General features: G+C 40.3%; 1 protein-coding gene and 1 long non-coding RNA gene across 21 annotated transcripts in view; one reads left to right on the top strand and one right to left on the bottom strand.

Moving 5' to 3' along the window:
* LOC139183188 (uncharacterized) overlaps positions 1-12,574 on the bottom strand; it is a 28,890-nt gene extending 16,316 nt beyond the window's left edge. The window contains exon 1 of the long non-coding RNA XR_011566721.1: positions 12,335-12,574. This is a non-coding gene — a long non-coding RNA (uncharacterized lncRNA). The remainder of the gene's footprint in view (positions 1-12,334) is intronic.
* The window catches only part of PLEKHA5 (pleckstrin homology domain containing A5), a 260,287-nt gene that overhangs the window by 167,373 nt on the left and 78,517 nt on the right, over positions 1-14,397 (top strand). For all 20 annotated transcript variants that reach the window (XM_070790011.1, XM_070789999.1, XM_070790013.1 and 17 more), the window contains 2 exons: positions 4,186-4,301; positions 10,106-10,573. In XM_070790011.1, the coding sequence (XP_070646112.1) occupies positions 4,186-4,301; positions 10,106-10,573 (584 nt within the window). The remainder of the gene's footprint in view (positions 1-4,185; positions 4,302-10,105; positions 10,574-14,397) is intronic.

Here is a 14,397-nt window from a genome sequence, read left to right as displayed (position 1 = left end):
TAAGGACATAGTCATACTTTTTTTTTTCTGAATTTGAATGTTGCATTGGTTAAGAAATGGATATTGACTGTGGATTATCACAAAAAGACATTTTAGTTACAGTCATTTTTAATATTTGAAATATAATAGCGGTCTTAGGGTCGAGGAGAAGAGTGTCCCTTTAATTAGTAAGAAGTACATGCTGAAGTATTAAAGGGCCAGGTGTCTTTCGTGCCTCCTTTCAAGTGGTTCTAGATCAGGGGTCCCCAACCCCCGGGCCACAGACATGTTAGGAACCAGGCCACCCAGCCCCACGGTGAGAGGCAGGCAAGCAAGTGAAGCTTCACCTTATTTACAGCCCCTCCCTATTGCTTGTATTACTGCCTGAGCTCCAGCTCCAGTCAGATCAGCAGAGCCATTAGATTCTCATAGGAGCTTGAACCCTTCTGTGAACTGCGCATGCAAGGGATCTAGGTTGCGGGCTCCTTATGAGAATCATCCTGAAACCATCCCTCCCTGGGTTCATGGAATAATTGTCTTCCATGAAACTGGTCCCTGGTGCCAAAAAGGTCAGGGACCACTGTGCTAGATATAGCAAATATGTTAAAATGCTAATAATTGATAGATATAACTGTACTATCCTGGTGATCATTGTATTGTTCTTTAAAAGTTACTGTATATTTGAATTTTTTCATAATAAACTTGGGGATAATGTGTTTTTTAACCTCATACATGTGCACTCATGATTTTAGAGAAGATTTGCAAAGGTGCTCTTAGATCTAAGTACATCATGAATATCAGATAGTTTTGAGAGCCTATTGAAGAGGAAACATTAAATCTATTATTAAATCTAAGCAGACCGGAGCTCGCTTCCCTTAACTAATAATACTCACCCATCTATGATGTGCTAGTAGAACACCCTCAAATAAGAAGCCGCTTTAATGCTAGTTCAGTTCAGTTCAGTCACTCAGTCATGTCCAACTCTTTGTGACCCCATGAATCGCAGCATGCCAGGCCTCCCTGTCCATCACCAACTCCCGGAGTTCACCCAAACTCATGTCCATCGAGTTGGTGATGCCATCCAGCCATCTCATCCTCTGTCGTCCCCTTCTCCTCTTGCCCCCAGTCCCTCCCAGCATCAGAGTCTTTTCCAGTGAGTCAACTTTTTGCATGAGGTGGCCAAAGTATTGGAGTAGTTTAATGCTAAGTTGGTTATTTTGTTGCTATTGTTCTCAAAAACTATGCTGCATTCTTTGCTTTATGATGATGGCTGACATAAATTTCGGAAGTCACCTATTTTTTTAAGTCAGTTTTAAATTTAGAACTCTTGAGGGGTTTAATGTAAAAATTTCATTTTAAGAAAAAGAAGAATATAAAGGTAACGTATGCTGTTATTTAACAATGAAAATGTGTGTACCATTATAAAATTGAGTCACTCTGTAATTCCTGTCCACTTTTAAAGAATAGTCAGGACTGCAGCTGAGCTACAATTTTGGCCAGTTAACATGTTGCATTTATAATTACAGAGAAAAGACTGGGAAAGGCAGAGTGGTGGGAGGGTTGTGGGTGGCTTCAACCATAAGGTTATATCCGAACAAAGACCACTGGTTATGAAGGCATAAGCTACCCATTTCCGTATGTTACAACAACATTTAATACCAATAAGTCAAAATAATAACTTGTTAAAGTACAATGCCAAACTCTCTGATACTGACAGTTAGTTACTGGGGCACTGGTTTAAATTCTTTTGTTTGCTCATCAACTTAGCAAATGTTTATTGAATTTGTAGTAGACAGGATATTTTGCTCAGGTCTTTGACTCTATATATATATAGATTTTTTTTTAATATCAATAAATATGATGTTAAAATAGCAATAAAAGTGACCGTGTATGAGTATATTGTCTCTGTAATTATTTAGTTTAATTTTGATTGTATTTTATCTGTAACAAGAATGATGATTTCTGTTTTCAAATTCTCTCCTCCACGATGTTGTTTTCTCTGAATTTATGAGCCATGTTTACTACTAAGTCTGTTGGCGTTGATCCTGCTGTTTTCACAGTGGTAAGTAGGAAGTAGAGACAATTGCTGAACAATACTGTGGAACTTAAAAGCTAAATCGGGAACTTTGCCATCATATTCCCATTTGACAGATTGCAAGCTTGGGTGTGGTTTGTTAGTGTCTTGAGCCCTGGCCACAGCTGGAACTTCTGAGTGCCAGCCCAGCATTCCTTCCACTCATCACAGATATGGGCAGTGGGTCTTTATCCATCTCTCCAAAACACCCCTTAGTCTAGTCTAGAGACTCTGGTGGTTTTAATCACTTTAACAGTATATAGCACTTGAGCTGATTCTTTTTTTGTTTTGTGTTTTTTTTTTTTTGAGCTGATTCTTTCTCATGGTTTCCGTATACAATTTTATATCCCTTCCACAGTCAAATGGTATTTGTTGGTTCTGTAAGTTGATTTTCTCAGTGTATTGATTCAATTTATTTACATCTTGATTCTGAAAAAGGTTTCCAAGAAGCTAATTTGACGCTGTAGATAAAGCAGACAGTCAGGATCTCAGAGTAAAGTCTGTTGCTCCAGGTCTTCTCCTTGCATCTGTTTAGACTAACTCTTTTGCCTCATTCTGTGCTGAAATAACTTGTGTTTATTTATCCTTGTCTTTCAGTGTCTACTGGGGAGTTGTCACAGGCTTTTTAAAATTTATTTTATTTACTTACTTATTTTTGACTGCACTGGATCTTGGTTTCTATGTGGGCTTTCTCTATTTGCAGCAAGCAGGGTTTACTTCTAGTTCTGGTGCGTGGGCTTCTCATTGTGATGGCTTCTCTTGTTGCAGAGTGTGGGCTCTAGAGCAGTTGTGCTGCATGGGCTTGATTGCCCCCAGGTATGTGGAATCTTGCTAGACCAGGGATTGTCAGGCAAATTCTAATCTATTGTACCACCAGGGAAGTCTGTCTCAGGCATTTTTAAGTGGAAATTAAGAATGGTTCAGGACTTAACTGGTGGTACAGTGGCTAAGAATCTGCCTGCCAATGCAGGGGACATGGGTTCGATCCCTGGTCCAGGAAGATTGCATGTGCCACGAAGCAGCTAAACCCATGCGCCACTGAAGCTGGTGCACCCTAGAGCCCATGCTCTGCAACAAGAAAAGCCGTTGCAGTGAGAAGTCCCTGCTCGCCACAACTTGAGAAAGCCAGTGTGCAGCAACGAAGACCCAGCACAGCCAAAAAACTAAAAATAATAAATAAACTAGGAGGCAAAAAGAATGTTTCTCCCACCTTGGCCTTTGTTTTCTTTTTAAAAAAATTTTTTATTAAAGTCTAGTTGATTTACAATGTTGTATTAACTTGCCTTGGTTTTCTGCTCAACAGGCAGCTACTGCTGCTGTCCGTCCTTGCCTTGCTGGCCCAGGGCTGAGCCGAGCGCTCAGTCCTTGCACTGGGGAGCTGTCCCTCAGCAGGGCCTCCATGACATTGTTTTCCATCTGCTTCTGTGGGTGGAGGCAGGTTAAACCACTTAATGGTGATATAGGGCTTCTTCCTCAAACCTAGAGCATTTGTATTTTACTCTGATACTTGAGAAGAAAACCTAAAGGGCAGTGCCATTTGGGGTCATTTATGAATCTTTTATGTTTGTGTATAGGTGTCTATAATGATTAGCCAAACTGCTTTGAGAGCAGCAACTTTTAAGGGCTGAAGGAATTGCTGCCACAGGAGGGAAATGCAATTAGTGACTTTAGTTGCTGTTTGCTGTGAAACATTCTTGAACAGAGAGATGTGAACTGTAAATAGAAATTGCTTGGGGTGTGTCCATGGAACAGGGATAGCCAGGTGCTTTTTTTCTTACCTCCTTCTCCTCCTACCTTCCCTTCCTTTAAACTTTTTTTTTTTTTTAAGAAAATGAAAAATGATAAAGATAGGAGAAAAAAATGTAAGATATGTATATTTTTTCAATATTGAATAGTGTTTTTCTGAAGTCCCTTATTTCTATATCTATATGTATTGGGTTGGCCAAAAAAGTTCATTCATGTTTTTCCATAACATCGGAAACCCAACATTTGGCCAACTCAGTAAGACAAGTCCACTTTCTTTGAAATTTGATAGTAATGGTCTGTGTAGGGAGCCACTGAACTTTCTTTCTTTCTTTTACTTTTATAGGTGCCATATTTCTATTTAAAACAATCATGTCGTTTTCGATCAGGCTGCCCATCCGAACATGCGGACCTATTATTTCTGCACTGACACAGGAAAAGAAATGGAGTTATGGATGAAAGCCATGTTAGATGCTGCCCTGGTGCAGACAGAACCTGTGAAAAGGTAAAGGCTTGTAGGGAAAGCAGTGGTGATTTCCACTTATATTTATCCCCTGCCTTGCAAATACATCATTATCATAGTACATGTCATTTTAGTAGTCATGATACAGAACCATTTCTTCCCCAGAAAGCAAGGATTAAGTTCATCTTCTATATTAAATCAGTACACCTCTAGTTGGTTTGAGATACCACCTGCATTTTTATCCCACCTTCCCTCTTTATTCATTCTCACCTACCCATGTACTGAGGTGAATCCCAAATCCTAACATTCCAACTGAATGTTCTTTCTTCTTACAGAATTACCTTTAATATCCGGTAAGTACATTTTTAATTGCTATCTTAAAAGTACACAGAACAGTGTTTTTTAAGGTTCTGAATCTTAGAGGAGAATTTATATTCATGAAGTTAATTTCACTGTGTTTTTATATTATGTTGTATGTTTCTCAAGTTTAATCAGTTGAAATAAAAGTTTTTGATATGTTTCATTTCTTTGGTGTTTCCGGGATATTTCTGATTGTTTCATGATGAATGTCTCCAGAAAATAGTTCATCAAGCATCTAGATTATTTCTAAATATATCTACTTCTTAATGAATTCTATCTTCTTTCTTTTAAAACTCCAGGACTTACTTTGGTTATATAAATATGTACTGTTAAAATTGATGTAAGTGTGATTTTTCCCCCCTGCCTTAACATATGAATCATTTTAATATTCAACTATATTAAAAGCTAGTGAGAGGAAATCAGCTTCTAAAATATGTAAATATTAGCTGAATTATGAGCTTGTGGCATTTTTAAAATATATTCCTATATTTTGGACAAAGATCTATGATACAGTTAAATTTTTTTTTGAGTCAACAACAGTTGAGCACATATATAAGGAAGATTGCTAACTTGCATGTCTGGTCTTTTTACTATTTTCTCAGGAAATTAAAGTCTTTTGAGGTGTTGATTAAAAGACTCAAGTTGATGCTGTATAAGTAAATTTATGTTTATCTATTTCAGATCAGTTTAACTAATCACTAGTAATTAGAGCTAGGCAATAGTATGCAGAAAAAAATAAAGAAGGTCCAAGGTTGAACTCTGGGACACCTGTTTATAAGAATAGCTACCTCAAAAATAATGCATTTTCTCGATTGAGAGCTAATAATGGGAAAATCTGCTTTTGGAATTCCATGTGTAAAAATGACCTGGATGGACATAAAGATGAGATTATTATGACAGAGAGCTCCAGAAAATTTGTTAGGTGAAAAAAAAAGAAAATCTTAGGATAAAACTAACTTCAGATAATACTGACTTTCAGGGAATTGTTTAGAATACAGAAATCAATATAGTCATTAAAATATATGATTTCTAGATAAATTTAGTTTCATATATTGCACTTATCCCAGAATTTCAACTTCTATTTTCTTTTCTTGTATTTTCCATTCTAAAAACTAGTCAGTTCAGTTCAGTTGCTCAGTCGTGTCCTACTCTTTGCGACCCCATGCCTCGCAGCACGCCAGGCCTCCCTGTCCATCACCAACTCCCAGAGTTCACTGAGACTCACGTCCATCGAGTCAGTGATGCCATCCAGCCATTTTATCCTCTGTCGTCCCCTTCTCCTCCTGCCCCCAATCCCTCCCAGCATCAGAGTCTTTTCCAATGAGTCAACTCTTCACATGGGGTGGCCAAAGTACTGGAGTTTCGGCTTTAGCATCATTCCTTCCAAAGAACACACAGGACTGATCTCCTTTAGAATAGACTGATTGGATCTCCTTGCAGTCCAAGGGACTCTCAAGAGTCTTCTCCAACACCACAGTTCAAAAGCATCAATTCTTGAGCGCTCAGCCTTCTTCACAGTCCACCTCTCACATCCATACATGACCACTGGAAAAACCATAGCCTTGACTAGACGAACCTTTGTTGGCAAAGTAATGTCTCTGCTTTTGAATATGCTGTCTAGGTTGGTCATAACTTTCCTTCCAAGGAGTAAGCGTCTTTTAATTTCATGGATGCAATCACCATCTGCAGTGATTTTGGAGCCCAGAAAAATGAAGTCTGACACTGTTTCCACTGTTTCCCCATCTGGTCCCATGAAGTGATGGGACCAGATGCCATGATCTTCGTTTTCTGAATGTTGAGCTTTAAGCCTACTTTTTCACTCTCCACTGTCACTTTCATCAAGAGGCTTTTGAGTTCCTCTTCACTTTCTGCCATAAGGGTGGTGTCATCTGCATATCTGAGATTATTGATATTTCTCCCAGCAGTCTTGATTCCAGCTAGTGTTTCTTCCAGCCCAGCGTTTCTCATGATGTACTCTGCATATAAGTTAAATAAGCAGGATAACAATATACAGCCTTGACGTACTCCTTTTCCTATTTGGAACCATTCTGTTGTTACTAATAATTACTCCTAATTTATGCTGATAAAGATGATATTCAGTATTGTGTCTTGACTCTGGACAACTATTTGTTGATTATCTGCCCATAGCAATTGTTAGCCAGTTGTGTTGATATAATTTGCCCAGTTATCCAGGAATTATTGAATACCACCTATGTGCCCAACCTGGTGTCAGTCACCATCATCCTGTAGAAATTACATCTTCTAAGGACTAGTGGTTCAGTGGCTAGGACTCCATGCTCCCAGTGCAGGAGGCTGGAGTTTGATCCCTGGTCGGGGAACTAAGATCTCACATGCCACAACTAAAGATCCCGCATGCTGCAACTAAGACCCAGAGCAGCCAAATAAATTAATTTTAAAAAAGGAAGAAAGAAAGAAATTACACCTTTTATTCTATCTCTAGCTCATTTATGAAGTATTTTAACCTATGAACTTCAATGTCATCGTTCCCCAATGGGCAGGCCATTGATGGCATTAAAAAATTCTAAGCATAATATACATTCTCTGAATAATTTTCTGTCTCTCAGCCCATTATTATCATTTTCTGTATTTGCATGTATCTTCTGCAGTAACTTAAATGTTACTTTTTAAAATTAGATCACAGGTTTTACATTATTTATGTTATCTTAATATACATTTTTGAATAAGTTTTGGTTCCATTTAGGGAGAAGTCAGCATGTGTCTTTTTTGATTACATCTCTTAAGTCTTTGGAAAAACTGAGGGAAAAGTCATTGCAGTTGTAATTTAAATTAAGAGCTTTAGGTAGATTAGAGGTAACTTTTTAAAAAGACCTTTTCATATATTTGATACTTAGTGTTTTAAAAAATTCTCACTACTCCTGAAATTAGCTTGGATAAATGTGTTTATAGCATAGATCTTCTCTGACTTCTATCTTTCATGTGGAAGAAGCTCCATCAGATCAGATCAAATCAGTCGCTCAGTCGTATCCAGTTCTTTGCGACCCCATGAATTGCAGCACGCCAGGCCTCCCTGTCCATCACCATCTCCCGGAGTTCACTGAGACTCAAGTCCATCGAGTCAGTGATGCCATCCAGCCATCTCATCCTCTGTCGTCCCCTTCTCCTCCTGCCCCCAATCCCTCCCAGCATCAGAGTCTTTTCCAATGAGTCAACTCTTCACATGAGGTGGCCAAAGTACTGGAGTTTCAGCTTTAGCATCATTCCTTCCAAAGAAATCCCAGGGCTGATCTCCTTCAGAATGGACTGGTTGGATCTCCTTGCAGTCCAAGGGACTCTCAAGAGTCTTCTCCAACACCACAGATCAAAAGCATCAATTCTTCGGCGCTCAGCCTTCTTCACAGTCCCAACTCTCACATCCATACATGACCACAGGAAAAACCATAGCCTTGACTAGACGAACCTTTGTTGGCAAAGTAATGTCTCTGCTTTTGAATATGCTGTCTAGGTTGGTCATAACTTTCCTTCCAAGGAGTAAGCGTCTTTTAATTTCATGGATGCAGTCACCGTCTGTAGTGATTTTGGAGCCCAGAAAAATGAAGTCTGACACTGTTTACACTGTTTCCCCATCTGGTCCCATGAAGTGGTGGGACCGGATGCCGTGATCTTCGTTTTCTGAATGTTGAGCTTTAAGCCAACTTTTTCACTCTCCACTTTCACTTTCATCAAGAGGCTTTTGAGTTCCTCTTCACTTTCTGCCATAAGGGTGGTGTCATCTGCATATCTGAGGTTATTGATATTTCTCAGTGTCTAATATTGCTTCCAATGTGAAGCCATGAATTTTATCTAAACCTAAATATATGGATGGTCTATAACTGTACTCTGAGGGAAATAGTCACATTTCTTTTTATTTTTTCTCGCTGATTTTATTCCTAACTAGCCATCTCTGTATAGCTGAACAGAATATGTATGTTGTTAAGTCTCTTCAGCTGTGTCTGACTTCTTTGCAACCCCATGGACTATAGCCCACCAGGCTCCTCTGTCCGTAGAATTCTCCAGGCAAGAATACTGGAGTGGGTTGCCATTTCCTCCTCCAAGAATATATATAGATTATGCATTTTTAACACATGCATTTTTATCACTGACACTGGCAGCAACAGCACAGTTAGGATCCAGCAGGATTGTTATTATATATTGAAATGTGCAAGGGTAGTCAGTTCCCTCTTCAAGGAGCCTCCCAGTGTGGTATCATCTTGGCAGTTTTGTGCAGGTACAGACACTTAGCTTGGTCTGGTCAGATCCTGGAAGTGATTGGTCTCAGGAAAGCTGATTCTCATCAAAAAGACCCAGATAGAGCAATTGACATGGTGAGCAGTAAAACCATCTGCTGGCTCAGGCGCACACTGCTAAGCAGCACATTCTTCCTGCAGGGACGTGGACATGAGATGCCAGATTCTAATCCACAGTTGCTTGATGAGATTGAATGGTAGTGGTGATAAAGTCTGTGCCAGCCACAGATTTACTCGTGTGGAGCTCACAGCAGTCCCGAATCCTTGGTGCTAAAGTTTTCCCTACTTGCTAAAGAGGAGTTTGAGGCTCAGTAATTTCTGTACCGTGCTGGAAACTCAACTAGTAAGAGGTGGAACTATGGACTTCCGTGGTGGTCCAGTGGTTAAGAATCTGCTTGCCGATGCAGGGGACACAGGTTTGATCCCTGATTCGGGAAGATTCCACCACATGCTGCAGGGCAGCTAGGCTCGTGCACCAAAGCCTGCTCCGCAGCAGGAGAAGCCACTGCAATGAGAAAAACCTACACACAGCAACTGGAGACTAGCTGCACGCTCTCCCTCCTCCTCCAGTCCCCACCAAACCTGGCCGCAACTAGAAAGCCTGTGCTCAACCAAAAAATAAATAAGCAAAACAACAGTGTAACTACTAGAAGTTCCACAAATTAAAAAAAAGAGAGAGCACATGTAGTCTAGCTCAGAAACTTAAGTCCTCAGGAATACAGAGAGTTGGTCACATGGTCTCAGTCTTTGATAGCATCAGAAGATAATGTCCATTTCCACAAACCAGAGTCATGTTTGTCTCATGATGCATTAACCCTCCTGGCTGGAAACCATGTTGTTTATTTCAAACGACCAGCTACTGTGGTCTTTTAAGCATGGATTTTTGTGGTTTCACGGTCAAAGGGCAGCCTCATTTGCTTTCTTTTCAGATTTCTAATGGTAAGGACACTCACCACTTTTTTTGTTTTCCAGTGCTTTCTACACTGTGTATTTTATGGTTAGTTTTCTCCCCTTTCTATTTATACATTCTGGTGTCGTACTTGAATTTTCATGCCATGACACTGGGGATTTGTGCAGACGTGTCCTCTGCAACCCTTTCAGGGCTTTTTGTAAAGTCAAAGGTAGTTTTATGTTTGTTTTTTTTTTTTTTCAGAGTGAATCCCAAAAATAGCATGTGCATTATTTCATCTGATTTACTCTGCCTTTCTTCTCTGATTTCAGAGTGGATAAGATTACATCTGAAAATGCACCAGCTAAAGAGATCAATAACTTTCCCAATCATAGAGTGCTAATTAAACCAGAGGTCCAAAATAACCAGAAAAACAAGGAAATGAGTAGAAATGAAGAAAAAAAGGCATTAGAAGCTGAAAAATATGGATTTCAGAAGGATGGCCAAGATAGACCTTTAACAAAAATTAATAGTGTAAAGTTGAATTCTCTGTCGTCTGAATATGAGAGCGGGTTGACATGCCCAGGTCAGACTGGACACTACAGGCCAGTCAATTTGAATAGTTCAGAGAACAAAACAGTCAATGTGAGCCTGGCAGATCTTAGAGGCGGAAGTCATCCCAATACGGGGCCCTTACACACAGAGGCTGATCGAGTCATACAGAGAACGAATTCAATGCAACAGCTGGAGCAGTGGATTAAAATCCAGAAGGGAAGAGGTCATGAAGAGGAAACCAGGGGGTAAGTGTCTTGTGGTGTTGTGGGAGACTGGTTTCTGAGATACAGAGTCAATGTATTAAATTCAAATTCCATTGTGATATTACAGGTTCATGACTCATCTTTTCTTCAGGGTAATCAGATGTGTGTGTGGGGGGGGGGTTGTTTTTTTTTTTTTTTCTCTCTGTCTCTCAGTGTTCTGAGAAATGTTCATCCAACTTTACTGATGGCAAGGAACCATCCTCCCTGGCCCGGCATAAAAGAAGGCGTAGGCCGTGGGTACAGATCATGTTTGTTTGAGGCAAGGAAGGGGGCAAGACCTAGCCTTGCCCCCTTACACACACACACACACACACACACACACACACACACAACTTGTCTTCACTCTCTCCACCGTCCTGCTCTGTTTTCCGTTAGTAGCTTCTACAGCTTAATGTAATGCGAAGCTCTCCTGAGACATGTAATGTGGTGACCGGAAAGGCTTAGGTGCTCTGGTTCTCAGTCTTGTTCCTTGGCTTTCTTAAACTCATGATGCACATGACTAAGTATTATTATTTATTCATCTAAGCATTTATTCATTCATGTACACACTTGTTCTTTTGTATACTTATTGTATAATTACTATATGGTAATCATGGGACCAGGAAGTAAAATACTGAAATGATATAGTCCCAATTTCTTGCAGCCGTTCTTAGTCTTGTGGAGGAGAAAGTTAAACAGATACTGCATACGATGACAAATACAGCAAGAAGAGAAGATGTTTCAGGGACAACCAGCCCAGCCTAAAGTTTCAGGGAAACCTCTCTGGAGGAAGTAAAGTAGGAGCCCAGATAAGAAGGATGGTATGCTTATCTTGGTTTAGGTATGCACAGCTCAGGAGTGTGTAGTGCTGGGAAGAGGCTCCAAAGCCGTGAGTCTGGCTTAGGCTCACATCATCACAACTGCTATAATGATGGACAAGAAGCAAGGCTGGAGAGAGAAGCCAGAGGAGTTGTATGTTTGCAGAATGGTGGTTCAGTAGAATCTGGAGAATGAGTTGGAGAAAGTTCAAAAACTGAACTTGTAATTGACAAGGCTAGTTGAGTACTTGGATGTGCTTGATTGCAGACTGGTCTCACTCAAATCTAATTTGAGTGGCTGGGGGAAATCAAGAATGGTGCTCTGCTTTTTTGGTCTGGTTGTCAGGCATTATCCAGTGCCTCTCACTGCATAGGGAAGGATTGGGAAGACAGAAGGTAATGAGTGATTGGATAGGTTAGATTTGAGGTGTCTGCAGTCTGTACCTCCAAAGAGAGATCTGGACTTGAATAAGATTTGGAGTGTCATCATCATTATATCAGACATGCTTAAAAGTAAGGATGAAAGGAGAAGCATTCATTCAGCAGGAGGCTGGATAAAGTAAAGATTCTAAGGGAAAACCAGAAAGAACTTTTACATTTAAAGGAAAAAAAGGATAAACAACAAGGTCATACTGTATAACACAAGGAATTATATTCAATATTCTGTGACAAACCATAATGGGAAAGAATATGAAAAAGAATACATATGTGTGTGTAAATATGTACTTCAATACAATTTTTTTGAAAATTAAAAAATAAAGGGAAAAAAAGGTTTGGAGGGTCTGCAAAAGACCAGAAGTAAAGGCCAGAACATGGAGGAAAAGCAGGTGCCCGTGGATGAGAAAGTGTTGTGTTTTTACGTGGGAAGCTGGTGATGCACGATTTATAACGTACTGTAATGAACTAATGCATACACAATTAACTGAAGACCTACTATAACTCTTACCTTTCAGGAGTAGAGAGCCAGACAGCATTAAGTTAGGAATGTTTTGGTTGAAAGAAGATGAACTTTTGGGGTAGCGGGACGTCCTTCTGGTCTGGACGGTTGTCAGCCAGCCTCTCCTCTCCAGAGTGCAGCTCGGCCCCTCTCATCCCATGATGCGTTGCTTCTGGTCTGGGCGGTTGTCAGCCAGTCTCTCCTCTCCGGAGTGCAGCTCGGCCCGTCTCATCCCATGATGCGTTGCTCATCTCTGTTTTCTCCTCCTCCACCCTCATTGCTCACATTCCTAATTTTCCCAAGGGACAGCTGTGAGAAACAGTTGCTGTCTCAACAATAAAATTTGATTGCACAGAGGGAAAGCCAGAGGTATTGACGGGGACGGGGGTGGGTAGGAAATGACAGGATGTTTGAAAGTACTTATGAAGGTAATCGTTTTCAGGGAAACAGTAATAAAAACCACAGCCAGAAGATTTGCCGCCTCTCTACCCAGCAAATTAAATCTCGCTTCTTAATAGAATCAGTTTTCCTCAAGTAGAATCATACTTTCTTAAGGTTGAAAATGAACCATTAAAGGGGTTCAGTATCTAAAGTTTTTTTAATTGTTGAGCCATAAGTATTAGTTTTCAAGCACTTCGCGAAGTCCTTGGTTGGATGTAATTAACATCCATAAAGGCTCCCTGTGACTTACTAATTTTGACTGCAGACCTTCCAGCTTCTAAAGGCTGGCCTGAGGTCATTTGGAGCTCAGGTTCCCTTCACGTTGCTCCTCCAAGTTTGGGTTCCCTGGCTGGAGTCCAGGTTAGATCATTGACGTAGGTCATCTACATTATTATGTGGACTTCATGCTTCAAAAACAGTGGTGAGGTTTTACAGCAAAATAATTTTTATCGGTGGCAAGAAGCATAATGGTCATAGATGGCAGAATTCATTTGGTGAAACTATGAAAGGCTGGCTTTCATTCCTAAAGTTCTAATAGAAAGAAAAGAGGTTTCCTATGTAGTCATATAGTAGGTGCCTGCATCTGTGAACAGAGCCTGAAAGTTCCTTTGTGAGGGGCGGTCCCGTTCAGATGCTGGGGCCTAAGCCATTGTTCTGCATGGCAGACTCACGTGTCAGGGTTTTCAGGGCGTTTGACAGGCAGGTGCTGTTGAATGGGGCACAAAACCTGATGAAGGCGCCGACAGAGCTACTTAAGCTTTCACTTAAAAAGTAAATCACAGTTTGCTTAATTTGAATTTCTTTGGAGAAAAACACTGTAGGAAACTAGTTTTTTTAAGAAAGGTCTCAAAGTGGTAGAAAGTATATGGGGTGGAAATAAACTTGCTTGATGATAAGCAGATTTTCCATTAAAATCCTCCAAAAGGTAGTTCCAAAGATGGCAGAAGAGCCCTTTACACTTTGTAGTCACTTTTAATTAGCCAAGCTTGGTAGGAAAATCGCCTGCCGTTGTCGATCACGCAGTTAGATGATCCAAGTGCAGTAGCCATCTCAGCCACAGGGTCCAGCTCGTGTGGATGCCCAAGTTCTGTGTCGTCAGATTTCTGAACTGGAATTTAAACATTAGTCCACAGGCAGTTTTTCATTTGCTTTAAATCGAAAATATGTGACCTTCCTTTATGTACCTATAAATGACCTTTTTACATATTTCTGAACAGCATACATAAAGTTAATATCATTTATGTTTTTGGTATTTGTTACTCTGATACAGTTCTGTGCCTAATCCAGAGCTTCTTACACAATAAGGTGTCTGTGGTATTTCTTAAGTTTGTGAGTGGCCCAATAACCAAGGTAAGCTGGAGTACACTGCTGGAGCACTAGGGCAGAATTTATCGAATGGAATCATTCCCCTGTCTGACATGCTTCCTAAGCACATAGCTGTGGGGTTGCCAGCTCTGGACTTTATTCAGTTTCTGGCTTCCATGTTAGCAGAGAAGATGAGGATCGGAGGGAGATCAAGCAGGGAAAAAATAGGAAATTTACATGGAGAGAAAGCAGTAAAAAGACTTCTTTTTACTGCTAATATCAGGGTATGGGGTACCTTCCTCCCCCACTCCAAAGTTGTCAGATGG

The sequence above is a fragment of the Bos indicus genome, chromosome 5 (genome assembly GCF_029378745.1).
Source record: "Bos indicus isolate NIAB-ARS_2022 breed Sahiwal x Tharparkar chromosome 5, NIAB-ARS_B.indTharparkar_mat_pri_1.0, whole genome shotgun sequence".
NCBI classification, from domain to species: domain Eukaryota; kingdom Metazoa; phylum Chordata; class Mammalia; order Artiodactyla; family Bovidae; genus Bos; species Bos indicus.
The sequence above is the reverse complement of the archived record's forward strand: the minus strand, read 5'-3'. Positions and strand labels throughout refer to the sequence as shown.